The 22,517-nt window shown below is 51.3% G+C and overlaps 9 protein-coding genes across 9 annotated transcripts; 4 read left to right on the forward strand and 5 right to left on the reverse strand.

Moving 5' to 3' along the window:
• Window positions 1-141: 141 nt before the first annotated feature.
• Window positions 142-571, forward strand: SEPMUDRAFT_46970 (uncharacterized protein; the record flags this gene model as incomplete). The annotated part of the gene is made up of 2 exons (XM_016909023.1): window positions 142-410; window positions 472-571. The coding sequence occupies 2 exons, from the start codon at window positions 142-144 to the stop codon at window positions 569-571; spliced, it is 369 nt and encodes a 122-aa protein (XP_016759986.1).
• Window positions 572-3,235: 2,664 nt separating this feature from the next.
• SEPMUDRAFT_149723 (Pkinase-domain-containing protein) lies at window positions 3,236-6,424 on the forward strand. Its single transcript, XM_016905730.1, has 2 exons — window positions 3,236-5,578; window positions 5,666-6,424. The coding sequence occupies exons 1-2, from the start codon at window positions 4,055-4,057 to the stop codon at window positions 5,795-5,797; spliced, it is 1,656 nt and encodes a 551-aa protein (XP_016759987.1). The 5' UTR covers window positions 3,236-4,054; the 3' UTR covers window positions 5,798-6,424.
• A 1,910-nt stretch (window positions 6,425-8,334) lies between these two features.
• SEPMUDRAFT_149725 (acyl-CoA dehydrogenase family member 11) lies at window positions 8,335-10,163 on the forward strand. Its single transcript, XM_016905731.1, has 2 exons — window positions 8,335-8,659; window positions 8,742-10,163. Exons 1-2 carry the CDS (start codon window positions 8,519-8,521, stop codon window positions 10,038-10,040), a joined length of 1,440 nt encoding a protein of 479 aa, XP_016759988.1. The 5' UTR covers window positions 8,335-8,518; the 3' UTR covers window positions 10,041-10,163.
• A 396-nt stretch (window positions 10,164-10,559) lies between these two features.
• SEPMUDRAFT_149726 (polyprenyl_synt-domain-containing protein) lies at window positions 10,560-11,902 on the reverse strand. The gene is made up of 2 exons (XM_016905732.1): window positions 11,707-11,902; window positions 10,560-11,593 (listed from the first exon to the last, which is right to left on the reverse strand). Exons 1-2 carry the CDS (start codon window positions 11,818-11,820, stop codon window positions 10,670-10,672), a joined length of 1,038 nt encoding a protein of 345 aa, XP_016759989.1. The 5' UTR covers window positions 11,821-11,902; the 3' UTR covers window positions 10,560-10,669.
• A 414-nt stretch (window positions 11,903-12,316) lies between these two features.
• Window positions 12,317-13,426, reverse strand: SEPMUDRAFT_133845 (ribosomal protein S10). The gene is made up of 2 exons (XM_016902592.1): window positions 13,345-13,426; window positions 12,317-13,298 (listed from the first exon to the last, which is right to left on the reverse strand). Exons 1-2 carry the CDS (start codon window positions 13,396-13,398, stop codon window positions 12,501-12,503), a joined length of 852 nt encoding a protein of 283 aa, XP_016759990.1. The 5' UTR covers window positions 13,399-13,426; the 3' UTR covers window positions 12,317-12,500.
• Window positions 13,427-13,924: 498 nt separating this feature from the next.
• SEPMUDRAFT_67226 (uncharacterized protein) lies at window positions 13,925-15,519 on the forward strand (the record flags this gene model as incomplete). Its single annotated transcript, XM_016909781.1, has 2 exons — window positions 13,925-14,698; window positions 14,788-15,519. The coding sequence occupies exons 1-2, from the start codon at window positions 14,246-14,248 to the stop codon at window positions 15,517-15,519; spliced, it is 1,185 nt and encodes a 394-aa protein (XP_016759991.1). The 5' UTR covers window positions 13,925-14,245.
• A 240-nt stretch (window positions 15,520-15,759) lies between these two features.
• On the reverse strand, window positions 15,760-17,488 carry SEPMUDRAFT_133847 (amine oxidase, flavin-containing superfamily; the record flags this gene model as incomplete). The annotated part of the gene is made up of 3 exons (XM_016902593.1): window positions 15,760-16,653; window positions 16,748-17,179; window positions 17,269-17,488. The coding sequence occupies 3 exons, from the start codon at window positions 17,486-17,488 to the stop codon at window positions 15,896-15,898; spliced, it is 1,410 nt and encodes a 469-aa protein (XP_016759992.1). The 3' UTR covers window positions 15,760-15,895.
• A 987-nt stretch (window positions 17,489-18,475) lies between these two features.
• On the reverse strand, window positions 18,476-22,142 carry SEPMUDRAFT_149729 (anaphase-promoting complex subunit CDC23). The gene is made up of 3 exons (XM_016905733.1): window positions 19,481-22,142; window positions 18,941-19,412; window positions 18,476-18,843 (listed from the first exon to the last, which is right to left on the reverse strand). Exon 1 carries the CDS (start codon window positions 22,036-22,038, stop codon window positions 20,053-20,055), a length of 1,986 nt encoding a protein of 661 aa, XP_016759993.1. The 5' UTR covers window positions 22,039-22,142; the 3' UTR covers window positions 18,476-18,843; window positions 18,941-19,412; window positions 19,481-20,052.
• Window positions 18,788-19,825, reverse strand: SEPMUDRAFT_117833 (NAD(P)-binding protein; the record flags this gene model as incomplete). The annotated part of the gene is made up of 3 exons (XM_016901374.1): window positions 18,788-18,843; window positions 18,941-19,412; window positions 19,481-19,825. 3 exons carry the CDS (start codon window positions 19,823-19,825, stop codon window positions 18,788-18,790), a joined length of 873 nt encoding a protein of 290 aa, XP_016759994.1.
• Window positions 22,143-22,517: the final 375 nt, after the last annotated feature.

The following is a 22,517-nucleotide window of genomic DNA, read 5'->3' on the forward strand; positions in this document are numbered from 1 at the left end:
TTAGAGTTTTGACGCGATACAGTCGCGTCTCATCTCGGGAACCCCTTCGATACCAATCCCACATCACACATCCATTTCGACCTCCCCCATCGCTGCGCATTCCACGACAACTATCACCAAGCCATCCTCACCAACAGCGCCATGCAAGCCATCCGCTTCCAGCTCCCTCGCGCGGCGCGCGCATTCTCCACCACGCCAGCGCGACCTCTCGCGAAGATGCAGCTCATCGGCCGTCTAGCTGACCAGCCCGAGCTCACGCCAACATCGACCGGTCGCGAGCTTGTCAAGTACTCGCTCGGAGTGAGCACAGGGCCAAAAGATGAAAATGGGAACAGAGCGACAAGCTGGTTCAGAGTGGCAAGCTTTTCCGACGGGCCACAGAGAGATTTCTTGCTCGGCTTGCCGAAGGGGTCAGTATTTGGTTTGAACAAAGCAGGACTGGGACAAAAGTCGGCTAACAATCTCTTGTAGATCTCAAATCTATCTCGAGGCCGACGCTGCCATGAACACCTACGAGACTGCGGAAGGCAAGCGCACGACGCTGAACTTGGTGCAGCGTAAGGATAACTAGGATCCTTTCCCGAGAAAATCACTGATAATTTGGCAAATAGGCAACTTCGAGTTGATACAGAAACCCAGGGATGCTGGAGAAGTCGATGCTGCACACCAAGCCGCGGCTGGTGCGGAGTAGACGTACAAGGCGTATCAGGAGCAATGCAGCGAAGACTTCCATCGTTGTAGAAGTCCATGGGATCTCGTTTTGCTGAGGCTTACCAAAGTTCTTTCCTGGAAATGGACTCGTAATGTGGATGATGAAACTGATTTGTACAATACCCTTATGTTTGTTTTGAGTCAGCAAGGAGTTGGGGCAATCGCCTCACGGCAGACCACAGGAGCAAGTGAAATCTTCTATGTCTGACAGCGAGTGGTATACGAACACCAATCTCGACTCCTTTTGAAATTTCAAAGAACGTGTTACATCATCTTGGTCAGTTTGCGACCTTCGCGCTTGCGCTATAGTAGAAGATGACTCGCAGCCAGAAGAAGATTCAGGGTCTGGGAAATGAGTCTGGTTCCCTTCTTTTCGTAACGCTTGACACGAAAATCAACCAGGCCTTCTTCAGTACGATGTGGGGAGCGGAGCTCACCTGGAGCGAGCTTTGCGAAGGCAACTCGTTGTGCGCTTGACCTTTACCTCCTATGCTCTCTTTCCTCTGATAGTCCCCGTCATATAGTACCTCTCCTGACCCGCGCCAATATTGAATCAAGCAGCAAAACATGTTGTACATGCATGCGATGAAAAGACTCCATAGTCCTGCAACCATTCATCGCCTCTGCCATTGTCTACAACACGCAGTCAGGTGCATGGGCGTCGCAGAGACTTCAGCCTGTTATCAGCACATCCCATCGAAAGCAGGAAGGTGTCTGCAATCGCATCGCGTCCGGATACGATGTTGCATCGCGAAACCTATTGGTCACTTCTCCGGGTAAGGTATGTAGACATTACATGTATTCTCTAGCTTGCTTCATGTGCGCTTCGCTAGGTAGGTACTTTTGCTAGGCGGTACCGAGAAGCAGATCAACAGTCTCTACTACATTTACCTCATACCTTACTCATGGACAAGACCATCGTCATTGGTCACGTTTACTGCTGCTCCATTCAATTCGATGTGAGAGGTTCGTATAGAACAACCTGGAAGAGATACAACCGACGTCCGCCTCCTGATTCAACAGGTTACTTGCATTTTGACTGTGCCGTGACTGCCGAGTGCCATAGCTACAATGTACGAGGTACGACATGGTACAACATGTGGACGTCTTCCATCACACACTCATCTCCATCTCATCAGCCCACGTCCACATCATCATGCCGCGACGAGTGGAGACGCCCAGCAGCCCAGCAGACGGTCGTGGGAAAAGGCCAAGAAGCATCAAGCATCCCATACCATCATTCGCTGCTGTCAATCATTTCTTGGCATAGATATTGACGTCAACTTAAATCTGACAGCATCGAGCGCGGCATTTTACCCATGTGGACTTAGAGATGGAGGTGAGTCCAATGTTTTGTTTGTGAATAAACATCTCTCTAGTATGCCTCTGTAGTACTCGTTCCGTTGGTTCGGTGGACAAATGGTTACGCCATCGATTGTATGGATTCAGCGAATTTCATGGCACATTTGTCCTGTTCTGTGAAAGTGTCCATGTCGTCAAATCCTGGCGAGGCAGACTCAAGAGGAAACAGTGTCCCTGCCCTGTACATCCATCAATACCTTACTGTACCTTATGACCCGGACAGGTACCTCCGTTCTGGCTGATCTGCAATCGGTAAATCGTATGAAATCGTTGGGTGTGCGCGATCAACGGAACCGACCAAAAACGCTGTACCCCTCATCTTCAACAAAGGCTGGTTTCGACAGGGAGACTAGCCATAGGTATGATGAGAGTATGCGGTTTGGGCATCACCAACTTCATTTAGGGCTTGGGATCATGTAGCCCATGCTGTGAAAGTCGCCTTGCGGGTCATGGAGAAAGTTGAATGCTCTCACCCACCACGGTATTTTTGATTTATTGACCATCTCCTACCTACCTCCTATGCGCAGGGAGGCCGTGATACAGATCGGCAGTGGGCAACTTAATGTCCCGAGGTCCCGGAAGTCGTTTGTGACTTTTACATGCAATGCCGACGGTTAATCTCGTGCATACGTTTCAAGCTGGGAAGCGCTTGGCTTCTACCTCCTATCGCACGTGTCTGACTTGAGGTTTCATCCGCACGTGCGCAGTGGGAGCTGCTCTTGTGGTGCCAAGTGAGGCAATGAACAGAGTGAGAGTGTGAGACGCGGTGGGGACGTGATGAAGGAGATGACGAGCAGTGTAAGGACTTGGTCAGAGCACGAGAGCAAATAACGATGAGACACGGTCTCGACCAAATGACATCTAACTTACCAACGACACTTGCGGTGTTGAGCATAGGGAGAATGCTCTCGACTCTCTCGAGTCTCGATCCACCGGCCGCTTCGGTGGTTACTCATCATGCTGGCTGCGCTCTTCCGCGCGGAGCAGTTCCTTTCGGGCCTGCCGAAGGGGGAGGAGGCTAGGCTAGCTGTGTCTGGTGGTGCAATAATCGTTTAATGTGGGAGGTAATTCGCGCACCCCAGAGCACACGACTCGATTTGCCATGCGTTACGGCCGCTCGCCTTTTTTTTCTCTTCCCACTCTCTCTCTCTCACCAGTGCCACTGCTTCCCACTCGCCTTCACCGTACCGTCCTCATCCTCGTCCCCGTCCTCATCCCCGTCCTTCCCACAGCCCGCCAGCCAGCCCGCCCGCGAGACCACTCGACTGTACCATTTCCGCCTCACTCTTCGCAATGTCACTGGCGCCGAAATAGGATATTCTCGGCGGGTTCCGTGTCAGACGGGCACAAATCGCACTAGGAGGTAGACTGCTCGCAGCCTCGCAGGACCGGCTGACAAACCGGCTTTGCTGAGAAAAAGCAAACAACAGCAAAGGCGAGCTGCAGCTTCTGCGGGGGGAGAACCTTTCACCTTGGCCATCTCATCAGCATACCTCCTACGTGCGTGCAGTCGTGCGTGCGTGCGTGCGTCCCAGGCGGCGCGGGTGCTTCTTTTACCAGGATCTCGATATCTGCGTTCGCAGAGAGTGTCTGCAGTCCTGTTGTGTCGTGGTCGCCGGACAGAGGGAGTAGGGCAGATCGCCGTTGGAACTTCCAGGTTGCCCGTACAGTACCTGAGGTAGTACTTCCGGTGTACGCACGTCACCACCGCGTGGACGGACGAGGGTACAGGTACAATTCCGGGTGCCTCGGGCACAACGCAACGCAACACCGCGCGACGCAGCCGACGCTGCACTGCACTCACTGCACGCATTGCACTGCACGCACTGCCCTTCCCTTCCCAGCTGCGAGCTTTCGGCTCTGCTGCATTGGGCCCCTCCTGACGCAAGCGCTCCCGCAGCCATCGCGCGCACACGACTGGCCCCCAGAGTGCAGAGATAGCGGCCAACAGCACGAACGAGACCTTCACGCGCGGGAAAACATGGCCACTCGAGCAGCAGCAACAGCAGCAGCCCCCGCAGGTTCCGCGACGCCTCCCACCAGTAGTGAACCGCGACCATCGCCGGCACCCACCATCTCTACCGCCTCGACGGCATCCTTCGCGTCATCCAAGCAGGGAGACGTCGTGTCCGCCGCGCCCACTGACGACTCTGCCGTCGGATCGCTGGTCAATGGAAACGGCAACACCACGTCGGCATCCCCACCTACGTCTATACCAGCACCATCCACTTCCACACCCGCGACCATACCGAGACGGCCCTCTGGTCCACAGAAGAAGCCGACCTTCACCTCACGAATCTCGCGCATGTTCTCGCAGCGTGACGCCAACGGAGCCACACGAGACCTGGCTAAAATAGAAGCAGCCGATAAAGTGCCTGAGACTGCTGTGGAAGACCCGCTGCAGGAGGACGGCAAGCCTCGAGCAGAGAAGCCGAGCAGGACTGCTTCGAAAAACGAGAAGATGAGTGGCGGCATGCGGGCTGCGTCTGACTCTAAGAAGGGGAAAAGTGACGAAGCCATCACCCCAGTCTCAAAACGCTTCTGGGTCGAAGAAGGAGGCGAGCACTTTCACTTGCTGCGAGGCGCCAAGCGCCAGGACAAATTGACAGACATGCTTCGAGAGTTCATGACGGGGAAAAAGGCGCGTGACTACTCCGAGGAGCAGCCCCTATCCTTGATGTCAGACTGGGCCGACCAGATTAAGAATGAGAAAGACAAGATGGCCAAGGAGAAAGACAAGGGCCCCAATGCGACCGCATCTTTGGTGCAGAAGTACGGCAAGTGCCACGAAGTTGTTGGTCGAGGAGCCTTTGGCATTGTGCGGATAGCACACAAGACGGACCCCAACAACTCCAAACAAGAACAACTATACGCTGTCAAAGAGTTCCGGCGGCGGCCCCAGGAAGACCCCAAGAAGTACAGCAAACGCCTCAACTCGGAATTCTGCATTTCTTCCTCATTACGGCACCCCAATGTCATTCACACTTTGGATCTTCTGGAAGATGCGAAGGGCGACTACTGCGAGGTCATGGAATTTTGTGCTGGAGGCGATTTGTACACTCTGGTTCTTGCTACCGGCAAACTAGAAGTCACAGAAGCCGACTGCTACTTTGCTCAACTGATGCGTGGCGTCGAGTATATACACGAGATGGGCGTGGCGCATCGCGATTTGAAACCAGAGAACCTGCTTCTGACAACTCACGGAGCGCTGAAGATCACGGACTTTGGCAATGGAGAGTGCTTCCGAATGGCGTGGGAAACAGAACCACACATGACGGCTGGACTTTGCGGTAGCGCTCCATACATCGCTCCAGAAGAGTATATTGAGCAGGAATTCGATCCGCGTGCTGTTGATGTCTGGGCGTGTGGTGTCATCTATATGGCGATGCGCACTGGCCGACATCTCTGGCGAGTGGCAAAGAAAGACGAAGACGAATTTTACGAAAACTACATTCGCGGACGCAAAAGCGAAGAAGGCTATGGCCCGATCGAGACGCTACACAGAGTAAGCCATTCTTCTTCCTCACATTCACACCATACAACTACACCCAAAGCGTCGTTTCATGAAGGGTGTGCTCACCCGTCCTGCCAGGCACGCTGTCGAAACGTCATATACAGTATCCTCGACCCCAATGCTAGCCGGCGAATATCGGCGCATCAAGTCCTGAACTCGGAATGGGGCAAGGGGATAAAACTGTGCAAGGCTGGGGAGCAAGGCCTCTGACAATAGTCTATGGGCAAAGAACCGCTCATTGAGGACGTTTTGGCCCTGCAAATTTCATGATGGACTGTACATTGAGGAACGACGTGACGAACTCTCTCGACGCGCAATCGAATTACTTCTTTGCGACAGGCATGACTTGTCGCGTTTTTCCTTTCTTATATACATGACTCTTTACTCCTTGGGACAGCGGACATGGGACACGGACGTTTTGTCAATATTGAGCGTTTGAGCGAGCGCCTGTTCTTGATCGAGAGAAGCATACCCCAAATTTCCTTGCGCTGCTCTTTCCAGGCATGCTTCTTCGGCTGATCGAAGAACAAAAGGTCGGCCGGATTTGCAGCCGCATTGGTATACATTCTTTGAATGCTTCACCGTATTTTTCTTGTGCACTGGCGAAAGAGGACAGCGAGGATGTCGCTCGCTGTAACCTACGTACCTAGCCATGAGCTCACAGAAAGATTCATGCAGTGATCAATCTCTCACACAGGTACCTCACTGTACCTCCTAGCCACCCCCCAACTTTGCTCACTCACACTTCTCAGCCATGAGTTGACTGCCTACGGTTTGCAGAGCAGAAATTCTGATATTACCCAGTAACATTTTGACTGAATCATCTTCAGTAGCAGCAGCAGCAGCAGCAGCACTAAGCAAGGAAATGCATATGTACCTATCGGTAAGGTATATATGTACCTACCTGACTTACCTACCTAAGGTAGTAGGTATGCTTTTTCGCACGTGCGCGAAGTTGAACTGGACTCTCACACACACATCAAAAATAATTTCGCCGGCCGCCTCAGGCTTCCAGCAACAAAAAAGGAAAATTTTGTAACTCAGGTACATATGTGTACAGCCGACACTGAGCTGAGTCTGACTGACTGACTGCGCCTCCTACTAGTTGTTGTTGTAACACATCCTTTAGGATTCGAGCATGATCACTTACCTTACCTGTCAAGAGTTACCTTTGAGTACCTAAGGTAGGTAGGTAGTAGGTACCTACATGTACTACCTCCTAGCAAAAAAAGGATTTTTCTCCTTTTTTCTTCTTCGAATCCCATATACTTGACGTCAATGGACCGTTTTCTTTGTACAGTAGTTTTTTTTTCTCGTACTACAGTACATGTAGGTAACTTGGGTAATTCCAAGAGACTGGGCCTCGCTCTGTACTTCCTGCTGCCGTTGATGCTGCTGCTTCGCCACAGGGCTGTACGAGGTAGAGGATAGGAAGAGTTGTTGTTCCTTTGATGTTATTATTGCGCGGATGACCTTGGAGGGCGAATCAAAGGAAGGGAAGGGAAGGTTAGGTAGTTAGGTAGGTGAGTACGGCACGGGCATGGATCGCCATCAGCTCAGGATCAGAATTATGTTAAGGATGTATATATGCTCGTATACCTAGGTATATATAGATTGGTAGGTAGGTGGGAGTGTCTGTTCGTGAGTTCAATTCATTTATTCATACAAAGACACCTACATAGAAGACCTACCTAACCTGAGGTACCTACACAACAACATCAAAGCCTCAATACAACAACTATATTACTACTAGTAGTACTATACTACACTATACTACACTACCTCCCTACTATTTCGTCTTTTTTTCTTTGGGGAGGGGAAAACAGAACAGAACAGAAACAGAACAATCATGGGCTGTACATCCTCTACGCCTTCTCGTGATGCGAATAGCAGGTTAGTTTGATTTGATTTGATTCGACAGTTTCTTTTCTTTCCTTCTCTTCTTTCCTTCTCTTTTCACAAAAAGAAGAAGCAGAAGAAGAAAAGATCAAATCAATGACTGACAAGTGTCTAAAAGACATGTAGGCAAAAGCGGCAAATTTGGAAATGGTGTCGGTCGTGGTGGTGGTGGTCGTTCGCATGGAGGTGAGTAAAGAGAGTGATTGATTGATTGATTGATTGATTGATTGATTGATTGATTGATTGATTGATTGATTGATTGATTGATTGATTGATTGATTGATAATAAAGATGAAAATGAAGATAGGAGATAGGAGATGATGAGGCATAATACTAATGGAATTCTGCTAGGATTATTCGGCGGTGGCAGCGACGGTGGTGGTGGAGGGGGAGGCGGTTGTGGAGGAGGTGGCGGTGGCGGTGGAGGTGGTGGTGGTGGAGGAGGAGGATGATGATGCTAGAGGTCTTGATATCTGCTAGTCGTATGACTGTTACAGAGTCTATACCACTGTTTAATACATTACTACTGCTGCTTCTTCCGTTGCTCACTCTGGATCATGTCGTGGTGCAGTCGGACTTGGACTTTCATGAAACCCGAGTGAATAGCTTGCCAAGAGAGCATGATAATATCTATCCCCTCCTTGCGCTGTAATTGACGCTGACAAGCTGTATCGCTCCGCCTGATGAAGACTAGCTGTCCCAAAGCGTACTTCCGTGGTGAATATCGGCTTCCCCAGCAAGTTGCACCAATCAGAAGTCAAGAGTGAGAGCCGGGGGGCGACACGGTACACTCTTGACTTGAGTAGATCTAGCCGAGGCACTCCAGTGCAACTCACTGCTAGGAGGTACAAGAAGGCAGCCTCAACGCCTGGATATTTTATGGTGGTAGAATGTAAGGGACCTTTCTGACTACTGGCTTCAATCTTTCGTTTGCCTCTCCCATCATAGCATCATTAACTGCAAAGTTCTCCTTCTTCTAGCACCTCTTACACCCGCTTCGACTCTCCACTGAAGGAGGATCAGGTAGCCATCATGTCTGTACCATACAAGATCGAGGCCAGCGAGGAGCTCCTCGTCAACGGCGGCGGCGGTGGCAATGGCCGTGCGAGTGATAGAATCCCATACATGGCACGACCATTCGTGTCAGACAGAGCAAAGAAGACACTTGACTTGGTATGTTGATCTCGTCCCAGGATGGATGGTGTTCGCGGTAATAAAAGTCATGTCAAGCTGACCACGGTATATGTGATATCAGGTCGAGAAATTCGTCGAGGAAGAGTGTATCCCCGCAGATACCGTATACCAACAGCAGGTCGGCAACGGCATTGAACGATTCGACGCACACCCCACCGTGATTGAGGACCTGAAGAAGCGTGCAAGAGAGCTGGGGCTATGGAACTTGTTCTTACCAAAGAACCACTTCAAGGAGGGCGCAGGCTTCAGCAACCTCGAGTACGGTCTGATGGCAGAGTACTTGGGCAAGAGCTTCATCGCCTCCGAGGCTGTAAACTGCTCTGCTCCGGACACGGGCAACATGGAAGTGTTTGCCAAGTACGGTACACCGGCACAAAAGGCCAGATGGCTCCAGCCATTGCTCGATGGCAAGATTCGTAGTGCTTTCCTCATGACGGAGCCCGATGTTGCGTCTTCGGATGCCACCAACATTGAGCTCAACATGAGAAAGGAGGGCAACGAGTGGGTTCTCAACGGCTCCAAGTGGTGGTCATCGGGAGCTGGCGACAAGCGCTGCGAGGTCTTCATCGTCATGGGCAAGTCAGATCCCAACAACGCCAGTGTCTACAAGCAACAGTCTGTCATCATTGTGCCCTTTGACGCCCCCGGTATCACCATCCAACGCATGCTGGGTGTCTTCGGTTTCGATGATGCACCCCACGGACACGGCCACATCACCTTTGAGAACGTCAGAGTGCCAGACGAGAACATAGTCCTGGGACCCGGTCGCGGGTTCGAAGTGATTCAAGGCCGTCTCGGCCCCGGACGTATCCACCACGCCATGCGCAGTATCGGCGCCGCAGAAAAGGCTCTCGAGTACATGATCGCTCGCATGAACGACCCCCGCAAGACACCATTCGGCAAGCAACTCCACGAGCACGGCGTCATGCTCTCACGAGTCGCCGACTCCCGCGTCAAGATCGATGCTGCGAGACTGCAAGTCTGCGAAGCAGCCATCAAGATCGACACCAAGGACGCCAAGTTCGCATTGAAGGAAATCGCAGAGGCCAAGATTCTCGTGCCCAAAATCCTGCTCGAGGTCCTCGATGATGCCATTCAAGCATACGGTGGCGCGGGCGTGTCGCAAGATACTCCTCTGGCGAACATGTGGGCACATGGGCGTACGATGAGAATCGTCGACGGACCTGATGAGGTGCACATGTTGCAGATGGGCAGGAACGAGAATAAGAGGGGCAAGGCGTGTCTGGCCAAGATTGAATGGCAGAAGAAGAAGGCTGCGGAGATGTGCAAGGCGTATGGGATGGAGAAGAAGGATATCTTGCAGCTGGACCGCAAGGTTGCCAAGCAGTCAAAATTGTAGACATTTCTCAACATACATTAACTGATGAATACATGATATGATCCATGAGGTGGGCATATTTTTTCAAGGGCACGCGTCGATTGCGAACGCGCAGAGTATTGGGATAAACAAGCACATATACTTACTTACATACCTGTAGATATCAAATCTGTTGCAAGATATATGACCTGTATTCTGATCTCCTCTACCACATGGTCAATGCCTACGACAGTGTCGACGTTCCCCTCCACGACTTGATCGTATTTACAAGCCCCCTTCTTCAAATTGCACTTCAAGGAACGGCGTCAATCTCCGAGGGGGACCTCTCCATATTTTGGCAACCACGGATGATACTTTTCACTTACACGGTTACTGCCCCTCGAGTCATTCGGGCTGAAGGTCAGGCAGGACATGAGTAGATTTGGCTGTGGGAGATGATAACCCAGGTTGTGATGGAGTTGGTCTGGAGCCAGGGTGATGAAAGGACTACTGTGCAGCATGCTAAAGATCTTCTCGAGGAGTAGGATTCATGGCGATAATCGTATCGTGTGCCATTGCTAGGTACCCTCGCATTTTATCGTAGATTTCTGGGATGACGTGGCTGACGCTCGTCCGTGGTGTATATACACGAGAGCGATTGCGCTCCTTCCTTACTTACTGCGCTTGTAGATCTTCCTCAAGAATTCGTCAAAAACCTCTTTCTTGAGACCCTCGCTCTCGTCAATGGCCTGAATCTTCGCTCGGATCTCTGCCACGATCTTCTCCTCGTAAGCCTGGTACACACTCTCTAGTTCCAGCTCATTGTATAGCTTCTTCACAACAGCCTCTTTCGCCGAGTCCTTTTGCCCATAATTCTCCTCGAGCAGCTTTCGCTGCTCAGGTGTTGCTTTCTGGAGTGCTTGATTGACAAGCCATGAGCACTTGTTGTCCTGAATGTCTGTGCCAATCTTTCCCAGTGTCGCTGGATCCGCAAAGTTATCCAGATAATCGTCTTGCACTTGGAAGTACTCTCCCATGGGAATCAAGATATCTTCAGCCGTCTTCAGATTCTTCTCTGACGCAAACCCCGCAAAGTGCAGAGCCAAGGCGACAGGCAGGTAGAAGCTGTAGTATGCAGTCTTGTATATTACGATAAAGGTGTACTTCTCCAACGAGAAATTGTCCAAATCCACATGATCCTCGGGAGCCGTGAGCAAATCGCACGTTTGCCCGAGTTCGGTCTGGAAGGTGACATCGTGGAAGAGTTCGAAGACATCAACATAGTACTTCTCCTGCTTGAAGTACTTCTTGAGCAGCAAGTATATGGAGCTTTCGAGCATGAAGGCATCGTTGATTGCAATCATTCCCACGTTGGGCATGAGATACCAGCACGGGCTGCCCCGACGAGTCTTGGAGCTGTCCATGATGTCGTCGGACACGAGGAAGAAGGCTTGGAGCAGCTCGATGAACCAGCCCAGCAGAGCGGCGTGGAAGAACTCATCGTCGGTGAGCTTGCGGTTGAGGAGCAGCTGCGCGGTGTCGATGACCGAGAGGCCGCGGTTGCACTTGCCGCCGAGCGTGTTGTGGTATAAGGACTGTTCTCACTCTGTTAGCGAGTTGTTCCGTCTGTTCTGTTGTAACGTTCCATTCTCTTTTCATTGATTCATTCATTGATTCAATCATTCGTTCCTGCACAAGTCGGTCGTACCTTCTCGAACCAAGTCAACGCCTGCTCCGGCAGCTTGTACTTTATACATTCCTGCTTCAAGTCCTCCACCAGCTTCGGGAACACGCTCTCAAACTCTTTCAACGTCGCCGGCATCTTGAAGAGCGAGCGGTATAGATGGGCGGGGTGGTTCGAGGCGGGGAGGAATCGATTTCGGGCGACGACTGGGACGGGCGAGCTTCACAATTGGTGGTTCAGTATACGATAATTTCGAAGTCGCGGAAAGTGCGTGAACAAGAGGTGCGAGTCAATGGGGGAAAATGGAAAATGGGAAATGGGAAATGGGAAGAGCAAAAGAATCGAACGATTATTCCCATTGCCCATACCCTTGCCCAAACCGACTAAGGTAAGTTAACTATTGTTTTGGACCCTGTCCAAGCTCACTTTACTAGCCAGTCCCCACTCCGACGCGCTCCTGCAGGAACAACGCTCCAGCCCACGCTTCTACACCATTCAGGACCATGGAATCGTGAATAACGAGGTCGGTACATACATCACAGCACTGCCGTTCATTACTTGGCGCAATTGACACCAAAATAAGTGGAAGAGAGAGAGAAGGAGACAAGGACTCTCACATCCGCCTAGAATATCTACTTGCTTCGTGTGCTTCGCGTGGTTCTATTACCACCCAGACCAAGTGAAGATATCCCTCTTCCTATTCAAATACACGTGAAAGTCATGTGATGCCTCTTGTCATGAACCATCGTCTTGGACGCCACACATCTCACTTCATACAAGTGTGCCATGGTCATCTTACTGCTGCTCTCGTTCTCTGCTCACGTCTGTGGCTGTTCTTTCTCTTCGGTGTTCGGCGTAGCTTCTTTCGGCGTAGCTTTTTTAATCAGACCAGGAGTATGCACAGATTTGGTCGGCACCCTGTGGTTACCGTGCGGCACAGTCGTGGCACCGCTGCTGGGGGTGTAGGCTCCCCAGGAGGCCTTGAAAGGCTCATCGATGAGCAATTTCTGCAGATTCTCGCCATGTTGCTTCCCATTCGTCAGCTTTACCAGTGGGACTTCTCCCAGCATTTGGGCAACCTTGGCAGCTTCTTCGTCCATCTCGGTAGGCGCATCAAGTCCACCGTAGTCCCAGACGTTGGCCTTCATACCCACACCGTAGTATTGGTGTTTTCGGAGGAATGCAAGCCATGTCGCCACCACATCTGAATGCCCATCCTTGATCTGGATTTCTCGTCCCATTGTGATACGTTCAAAGTTCTCTTGCGACTTCTTGTGCACGAAATTACTTCGTGGTACAGTCCATCGTTCCGTCTTTTTGGGTAGACTGCGGAGTCCTCTGACGGATAGATTCAGGAAGTATGCTGCTCGCAATGCAAAGTCGGTGAAGACTTCGAGGTTTCGGACATTGTATGAGCGCAGCTGCAGTTTGCAGACCGTGTCGGCATTGACCCGTGTTCGTCGTCTTAATGGCGCCAGGTATGTGGCCTGTACGGCTTTCGGCAAGCGTATACGTGCGAGCTCGCTTTGAAGTTCGGATGGGAGAGGTTGGGCTGATCGAGGACGCGAATGTTGTATCGAGCGAGTTTGTGTGGGAGTCGTACAGATGGTTGAAAGCTGGATGGATTAGCACAAACCACGATTGTTGCTCGTAATGACCAACCTTGAGCCTCTTGACGGCGCTCGTTAACGAACGTGCATAGGATGGGGTCGCCATGATAGAGAAGGGTGACGTCCAATCTGCTGTTGATGCCCTCAGGTTGGAGGCAATAGGGTGGGTACACATGTGCGGCCAAAGCGGGAATCTCTTGCACGTGCCGTGCCTCACTACCTCCAAGGCTCCAAGCGAATAACATCCTTGTCTCGGGTCTCCCGTCTTGTGCACATTCATCAAGTTATAATACATTACCTACACTGCCTCTTCCTCTTCCACCTTTTCCTCTTTTCCTTCCTCTTCTCCTCTTCCTCAACCTTCCTCTCTTCATCACCAATCTCTTGACACGACGAACAAGGGAGTGTTGCTGAGCCCTAGTAACATGCTTACGTTATGGAAATCATACTCCATGAAGAGGCACTAACAACAATGCCCGCAACCGAAACTCTACCAGCATCATGGCAGCATGTTTCATGCACCGCAAATGCCGGCAAAGGTACAATGTGCCTATGAACTGGAGGCAGCATGAGAAGAACGGTCGATGATAATTAATACAGGCTGCCCGGCAGATCTACTGCTATCGACAACTCCAGGGTTGTGATCGAGACTGCAGAGGTTCCTTGTATGATGAGGACAGATGCGCGAACAATAAATCTAATCGAGGGAACGAACGTTCAGTGAGACCCGTGCTCTTATCTTCACGCACACTGGTGGCGCTGCACGTGCCGCACTCCTACTCGTGAGTCTCGTGTTAGGAGGTATGGCTTCTGTTGCTTCTCCTTGCCATCTCTTCATCTTGCCTGCGGTGCTTGAGAGTGGTGCTGAGGAGGCCACTGAACCCATCATATTGGAACATCTGGCGTCGTGAGCCCGAGTGGGAATACTCGAATATCGTGGCCGCCTATTCACAATGCCTGGAAGCAGCAGTACTGATGAGAGAACACCACTCCTGCGATTCCCAGGATCCTACCCATCTCAGCAGTTTCCCGTACAACAAGACGTAGAAGCGCTTTCAAATGCATACCACCAATTCTGCTACCTCATGGGTAATCGACCTCCGGACCATCCAGCCAAGGCGACGTACTATCCACCCAAAGATACTCTCTACCATCGCGCTATAGAACATCGCCAATCGCAGGCCAGGATATATACGTTTACTTCCGCCTTGACAAACACTTTGCTGCTCACGCAAGTCGTATTAGGCGCTTCGTTGACCGGAATGGGCGCGAGCCAATCGCCTGGCTGGCTCATCACCGTGTTTGGCGCACTCAATACCATCATTGCAGGATTGGTGGCCTTTCTCAAGTCTCGAGGGCAACCCATGCGAGCACGTATGTTCCGCGATGATCTCAATCGGGTTGTGGTAAGTATTTTAGCAGATCGAAGGCGTTCGTAACAGGTTTGCTTGTTCCGAGTGACTTGCTGACGATGCGACTTGCTTTGTTTCATCAGGACGAGATAGAAAACTCCGCTACCATGTGGAGAGGAATATCGCAAGGCATTCATGGTTATGATGCTATCGATACAGATGAGACTGTCACTGTACGTAGCGAGGTCGCCCGGTTGACCCGGCTCTATGATCGTGCTGTCAAGACGAATACCATCAATGATCCAGACTACTATGGCGGGGCTGGTATCGGTAGCGGCGATCAGAATTCGGGTCTTCGCAGTCGCCCCGATCAAGCTGCTCTCCCTGCACCTGGTTCTGCTCAGCCTGCACCAGCATCAGTACCAGCGCCTGCACAGGCTGCAGCACCTGCAGCGTCAGCGCCCCCACCTGTGGCAGATGTCGATGAAAGCCCAGCGACCAAAGCGCCTGCACCAACGCCTCCCAAGCAAGACCCCCCCAAACCCGATGACCCCGTTGCAAATGGTACGGCAGACGCAACAAAGCCAGCCCCTCAACCGTCTAAAAGCAGCGACCCCAATTTCCCCGCTGCGGATCCTGGATCGAATGCTTCAGCACCAACACAAATCCCTACCATCCCGCCACCTCCAGCTGCGACCAGCGCCCCAGTATCTTTAGCCACGATCGTGGACCCGGATGCCAGCCCAGCCACTGCATCGATTCCCACGGGAGCTGGCCGGGCCAAATCGAATAAGCCGAGCTCCAAAGTCACGGAAGATCTGTCGGAAGCACAAAGTACCAGTGGAGGAGGAGGAGGAGCAGTGAAGAGCTCGTGAGAGCAAGTAGGTTGTGTGTCTTTTTTTGATATTTGTCTAATGATATGGCCGGATCAATACCAGGTAGTTCCCATCGAATGTGATGGTGTGCATAAATTCTAGACTCCGTTTTCAACATCATTTCGATACCTTCCTGTATTGCATAAAGTATACATGTACACATTACTACTACATGTTGAGATACACGCCACGCAATATACTTTACAACAACAGACTCAGCTTTCTTTTTTTTTCTTCCCGAATAAATATATACAAATAGGTAGATCTACTACTCTATTATATGTGACACTCCCATCCCATCCCCCTTTTCCTTTCCCTTCCTCCTCCATGCAACTGCATACATAAGGTAATGTAGGTACTACACAAACCACCCAACTCACAACCCCTCCATCAACCCCGGCAAAATCTGATACTCTGTAAAATTCCAAATCGCCGACGAAGCAGGTTTACTCCACGCAGCACCCGTAAACCACGTCTTCCTCTGCCCCTGCAACGCCTCCATCCGATCATAAAACCCTCCCAAAATCTCCTCGGGGGAAACCGTAAAATGAAAAGGATTATGCGAATTAAATTCCACAAATTCCGGTTCCGTCGTCACAGAAATATTCATCCCTTGTCGAATCCGTTTAATCGTCGCGAGAATATCTGCTTGCACATCCGAGTCGGAGAGTGCATGATCGGAACCATATAGAGGGCACACGACGCCTGGAAAAGGAGTCATATTAATCGTGTAGACGCCTGGAACGGAAGGAATGGCGAGAGGAGCTGCAGGGGAAATGTTGGTGAGGGTGAGATTGGGAGGAAGACCGGAATTGAGGACGATGGAATTCCAATAGTGGGAAGCGTTGAGTTTACTAAAAACAGAGAATTCATCATCGTGGAGGTCGAGGAATTGGAGTTTTTCGGGCGTGGGTGGGATGGCGATGAGGAGTTTTTTGGCGGTGATTTGGTAGTCGGTGTTGGTGCTTTTGGCGTCTAGGAGGACGGCGTTGTCTGTGCGGACGATTTTGGTGGCTTGCGTGTTGAGGAGGACGCTGTTGCCGAGTTCGGTGGCGACGGCGTCGTAGAGGGCTTGGTTGTTTTGTAGGCCGTTTACCATAAAGGCCGAGTTTGCAATGTCTTGGACTTGTTGCACTACATATACAGAAAGAGAGATATTGTGAGATTGAGGCTTCTTCTTTCTCCAGACAATTTTCATATTTTCTGAGGGGGAAGTATATATACTTACGATCGAAGAAGCGGATCAAGTAAAGAGTCGTCTGAGCCAGGACATTGGCCAGGCCTTGTTGGTAAGAATACACGATATAGGCCAAACTCTGCAGATTATATTTTTGAAGAAAAGCACCAAAAGGCATCAGCAGATCCTCCGGAATGGGCTGTGGGATCTTCCAAAAGGTATTGAGAGAAGGATACTTGGCCACCTGAGCGCCATATCCCATCAGAGCCTGGCCAATGGCAGCAGTGTCCTGTGGTACTGTGATGGGAAGTCCAGAAGAGAAATCGACCGTCTGCGATGTGGAACCTCCCAGTGGACCGGCGGGCACGAGAGGGATCTTGTAATGGCCGAAGAAGTCTCTCACAACGCTGATGTTGGAGAAGATTTGCACTCCATAGTCGAATGTTCCTCCCGAGGTAGGATCACGGTATGTATTCACATGACCTGTGCAGTGTAGAAGCGAGTGCACTTTTGTTTAGCAGAATGCTCCTCCACAGAAAACAAGAAAGAAGAAAAGAAGATAACAAACTCACCACCCAGTCTCCCATCACGCTCAATGAGAGCCACTTTGTAACCTTGTTGATGCAATCTAGCCGCCGCATACGCTCCACCGCCACCACCTCCAATCACAGCAACATCGACCGTCAAATTGCAAAACTCCCTCACAGACGAAAGAGGAGGAGAAGGAGGAGGAGTCGCATATGCCAGAGTCGTCGCCACGCTCAGCGCCACAAGGAGTCTGTGGGAGAACATGGTCGAGAGCTTTAAAAGAATCCGCTATGTGAAGAGTTACCTACCTACCTAAGGTCAGGTTAGGTAGGGATATGGTATGGTAAGGTATAGTATAGTGACGGAGGAGTAGGAACTTTTTTACCAGATCGGAACGACGAGGAGCATCGCCATCATCATATACTTACCTTACCTGACCTTTACCTGTATAAGTTACATGCTCGATCCTCTCACCTCGCTACACTGCGGCTACAAAAGCTACTAGGAAACTAGGAAACTAGGGACTGTAAGTAGGTAATATGCCTGTAAAAGCCCTTGCCTGTACGCACGCGTTGGGTGTGGTCTGTTTGTTCTGTCTGGGGCAATGAGGGCATTACGAAGAAAAAACAAAGCATAGCCTAGTAGGTTATCCCAGTCACAGATCGTGAACTGCGGCAGTCCACGGATACAGGTACCTTTTTTCCTCGTGTTCGACATTGCACCACCTACGGTACCTAAGGTACACTCCTAGCCGATCCTGCCGGGAGTTGAGCGGTACTGTGCTTGTTTTGTGAATGCAGATACCTGGCTGACATTAGTTATGATATATACTAGTAAGTAAGTACAGTAGGTCGACCGAAAGAGTAGGCAGGAATTCGATTCTTGTACCTGTGGCTTGAAGAGGATGTACCGAAATTATAGCATTGTGACACAGTGACACTCATCACTTGGTATACAAAAGTAGGAGACTGAAATCATTCGGAGGATACCTACATGAATGTCGATCTTCACTTCCTCACACTGCCATATGCAATAGTACCTAATGCAGGCGACCAGGCTCCTCCAGCTTCCAGATGGAGAAGATCTCACACCAGGTACACCAGTCACCAGTACACCTTCGGATGCGGATCTTTCCTTTCCACGTGTGACACGGGCGCAACGATGATTTGAGAGTGTTCACACTGTCCAGTAGGCTCTGCACGCAGCATTGCCGTCCAGGGTGTCTTGGACACCGCTGGGTTATTAATATCCCTCACGTCTTGGCAAACACCTTTCCGAGGCGGCGAAGTCATACCTCCTAGTACCTCCTAGGTACTCATCACACAATATAAGATGAAGTCGTTCGTTCCCCCAGCTGTGTGGCGTTGGCGGCCGGCCCATGTGGGGTCAGCACTGCTGCGGAAGGGGAATAGTGCTGACATGCGCTTGATCCTTTCGCCCAACTCAATAAATAAGTTGAACTAGGTCTGCGGCAGACCTGCGTTTTATGTATCAGAGTACCTCCTACTTGTACCTCCCAGCTCCAGAACGGGTGAAAGCGAAATTAAGCGCAAAGTACTTCACTTAGCCACATCTTATCGCCGCCTCTCCAGGCTGCCATACCAAACTACCCGTCTTCCCTGCAGCACAAAGGAAATTCCCCAAGGTCAGCAGGTGTCTTGATGAGCGAGGCACAGCAACACCAATCTGAATGATCATGCGAAAGTGCGTGCTTACCTCCGTCCACGTGCAGAAGCTGGCCATGAGTAGAACCACTCCATCTCTCACTGGCCAAGAATAAAATCGTCCTGGCGACATCCTCCAGCGCCACAGGCTTCGCCATGGGAACAGTAGCTTGGCACTCTTCATACTCCCACTGCATTCCATAGCGCTCGCACTCTTCCTGAAATCGAGTGGTATTGACAGCACCCGGCGCCACCCCATTGACGCGACCTTTGATGTAAATCCGCGAAACGTCTTGCGCCAATGACTGTAGCAGACCATATTGCACTGCAGCTTTACCTGCCGCATAAGCAGCCATGGTACGCACGCCAAACTTGCCCGACTCGGATCCCATAATGATGAGGTTGACGTTTCGAAGATTCGGCGCTGCAATGGGATCTTTCAACGCAGATCGGATGCCGCGAAGCCAGCGTTGCGCCGTGAGAAAGGTACCGTTGATGTTAACGTTGAAGACGTCCTGCCATATCTGTAGAGCAGCAATCATCAGTACCACGAGTCGTCACGTTCGATACGGTAAGCATGGCAAGTGCGTACTTTGGGGTCCATATCGCAAATACTTTCTGTCTGCTGCAAGCTGCTGAGATCTGTACTTGCCAACGCAATGCAGCACTCCACTGCACCGAAGCCATCCTCAGCCTTCGAAAACGCACTGCTGACAGAGTCGGGCTGCGATATGTCGGCAGGTAAGAAGAGTATGGAGTTGTGTCTGCCGCCATAGTGCTGCCGATTTGCGACGGCTTCTGGTAAATCCACGATGGAGACATTAGCGCCTGCGGCCAGGAAAGCCTCCGTCACCACACGACCGATGAAGCCGCAGCCTCCAGTGATCAGTACATGTGTACCTTCGAGGCCAAGGCTAAGGTTGAACGAGTGTGCCATATTTTCATCACTGGGATGTGGGAGACGCAGGTTCCAAAGTGTGTTCCATTTCAAGAGGTATCGACTATCGGTACCTATCAGCAATGCAGGCTTAGTCAGCAGCTGTGGTAGGCATCTCAGTTCCTTTGATCAGTTGATCAGCTGTGCTGTGTGATATGAGTGCACGAGCCGGCAGAGGGCAGTGTGCACTCGTCACACAATCATTCCTGGTGTCAATCATTTGTATTTCAGAGTTCTTCGGATGCTCCGCTGAAACGTCGCGGGTCTCCTTGTTCCGTCATTTCTTGCATGCGAGCTCTCACGTCCTTGACCAAGCTCTTGGCGAGCTCGACCTCGACTCCATCCTGACAAAGCTCGTTGGCGAGGTCCATGCATTGCTGCCAGTCACCACAGGTGTAGCTCCATCGGGCCAACCAGAGCCGAGCACGACTGGTGATCTGTGTGACCCCAAGACCTTCATCGCCTTCTTCTACGCCTTCTTCTTGGGCGAGAGCGAGCTCCATGTATGCAGCGGCTTCATCGTAGCTGCTCTGCCTCTCATACAAGCATGCGATTTCATATAAAATCCCGGGGTCCAGAGCACCACCGACTGCCTGAGCAAGTGGGTCGACGTTTCCATTCCCGAAGCTAGCCGCAGGGTCCAGTTGCGCACCGGCAATGAGTGCCCGCTTGTAAGACTGGATAGCGTTCATGTTCTTGTCACACTTCGTGTACGCCTTCGCAACAGCGGTCCACATCTTCGGATCCAGCGGCTGCAGCGCCGCTGCCCGCTTGTAGTAGAACAGGCTATAGCTGTGACATTCGAGCATCTCGTACCCTTGGCCAAGGCCATACCATGCACGGTGGTCTTTGCGATTGGTGTCGACTCCGCGCCTGTATGACTCGATAGCCGCTTGGGTGTTCTTGAGTTCGATGTATTCGTGTCCCATGAGTGTCCATGCTTCTTGGCAGTTGCGGTCAAGAGCCAATGCGCGTCGAAAGTGAAGAACGGACTTCTCGTGCTCGCCTATTAGACTATAATAATTCCCGAGAATGCAATTGGTCTCAGGCCTGAATTTGTCCGTGTCGCTTGCCATTGCAGCTAGTGTGGCCAGCTTCGGTCTGTTCTGAACGACATACAGAAGATTACTATATATTTCCATGGCATCCAGACGATGAGGAAAGCGGCGAAGCAGGTCTTCAAAGACATCTGCAGCTTCATCATGCTCGCGTGCATGGTATAGCAGAAGTGCCTTTTGCTGGGTCAAGAAGGCTGAGCGAGGGAAGATGCTCAGCATGTTGTTCAATATATCGAAAATGTACTGATCCTGTTGGAAGAGCTCCTGGTTGCAATGGATGATGAAAATGAAGGTCATGACATTCTTCGGCAGGCTCGCCTTGAAGTTGTCATCAAGTTGCTCGGGGCCCTCGATTAGTGAAGCCAATTCCAGCCACGCAGACCAATTCCATGGATTGAGGTTGACACTGCGCAGCAACCACTGCATCGCGAGCCTTTCACATTTTGATTTGATTAGTATGATGCCAAAGAGATAGTCCAGCCAGCCCTCAGAATTTGCCAAGTTCTCAATTCCGCCTCTGGCGTTGAAGTATTCATCCAGAATAGCTGCAATCCCAGAGACCTCTTTGTTGACAGTGGAGGGGCCGTCATTCGGGCCCAGAATAGTCTCCGATTCTTCATTCTTTCGCTTCTCTCCGGACAAGTATCTGGCATAGAGAGCGAGAAACAGGGATTTCTGACTCAAATTCTTCGGTGCTGTAGGGGGAGGCGCACGCTTGAGCTTCTGCGTACGTGCGTGAGCCGAGCTGAGTGGTTGCCGCTCTCTCTTTGGTGTGGAAGTGACATTCGAGGGCGAAATTGATTCATATGATGGAGTGGCATGAGGGAGCTGACCGGGCAGAAAGACAGCGGCGCAGCGGTCGAACTCACGACAGTCGAAGAAGGACTTGGCCATGAGATAGCGTGGCAGTTCTTTCGCTTCCCGCCGTGCCTCTTTGGGATCCTTGTTCGGTGGGACTATCGTGGTTGATGCAGCGTCTTCTTCGTCAATCTCCGTATCAGAGCCATCGGCGTCGACCAGGTCCGAGGCCTCATCGAAGGAGTTCAGCAGTTCGGCAGACCATTGCGCAGCGAAGTACAGGCAGCGCTCATTGCACGCCACAATCGTTTCCTGCAGCCGCGCCACCAGCTCCGCGGCTTGATCGCTGGACAGCATGGTGATGGAAGACGTCTTGTACCGGCATGCGAGCAGCTGCAGATGTTCGATGGAAGTCTTGTGGCGCGTGGTGGTGCAGGCCGAGAGCGAGAATTAGCGGTAGCGGTAGCGGTAACGGTACATGGACATGTCAGGTACAAACAATCAACAACGCGTCACGATGGAAGTCGCGCTCATCTCCAACAGGTAAGGCAGGGAGCTACCGTACCGTACAGGATCATGACATAGCAGCCTGAGGCACACCTCTACCGGTTCTAATTCTAATTCTCTCCTACCTCCTAGTGCACATCATGTGAAAGTGGAGTGGAGACGGTGGAGGTTGACCTGATTCGGGATTCGGAGGAGAGAGAGAGCTGTGAGGCTGCTGACAGTGCTGAGGCTGAAGATGGGCTTATGAAACCAGGTACTGTAATAATGCATCGGATTGCGATCTTCATCTAGTTCCGCTCTGGACCAACGAGCGCGTGCGTCACGGTATA

Source organism: Sphaerulina musiva (genome assembly GCF_000320565.1).
Source record: "Sphaerulina musiva SO2202 unplaced genomic scaffold SEPMUscaffold_6, whole genome shotgun sequence".
In the NCBI taxonomy this organism is placed as follows: domain Eukaryota; kingdom Fungi; phylum Ascomycota; class Dothideomycetes; order Mycosphaerellales; family Mycosphaerellaceae; genus Sphaerulina; species Sphaerulina musiva.

Bases quoted from the DNA above. Each gene is read 5' to 3' on its own strand.
- SEPMUDRAFT_149729 (XM_016905733.1), bottom strand. From the start codon at position 22,038: ATGCTGTCCAGCGATCAAGCCGCGGAGCTGGTGGCGCGGCTGCAGGAA.
- SEPMUDRAFT_133845 (XM_016902592.1), bottom strand. From the start codon at position 13,398: ATGGCGACCCCATCCTATGCACGTTCGTTAACGAGCGCCGTCAAGAGG. The intron at 13,299-13,344 runs GTTGGTCATTAC...TAATCCATCCAG, and splicing joins GCGCCGTCAAGAGGCTCAAG to CTTTCAACCATCTGTACGAC.
- SEPMUDRAFT_149723 (XM_016905730.1), top strand. From the start codon at position 4,055: ATGGCCACTCGAGCAGCAGCAACAGCAGCAGCCCCCGCAGGTTCCGCG. The intron at 5,579-5,665 runs GTAAGCCATTCT...CCGTCCTGCCAG, and splicing joins CGATCGAGACGCTACACAGA to GCACGCTGTCGAAACGTCAT.
- SEPMUDRAFT_149726 (XM_016905732.1), bottom strand. From the start codon at position 11,820: ATGCCGGCGACGTTGAAAGAGTTTGAGAGCGTGTTCCCGAAGCTGGTG. The intron at 11,594-11,706 runs GTACGACCGACT...GAGTGAGAACAG, and splicing joins CGTTGACTTGGTTCGAGAAG to TCCTTATACCACAACACGCT.
- SEPMUDRAFT_149725 (XM_016905731.1), top strand. From the start codon at position 8,519: ATGTCTGTACCATACAAGATCGAGGCCAGCGAGGAGCTCCTCGTCAAC. The intron at 8,660-8,741 runs GTATGTTGATCT...ATGTGATATCAG, and splicing joins CAAAGAAGACACTTGACTTG to GTCGAGAAATTCGTCGAGGA.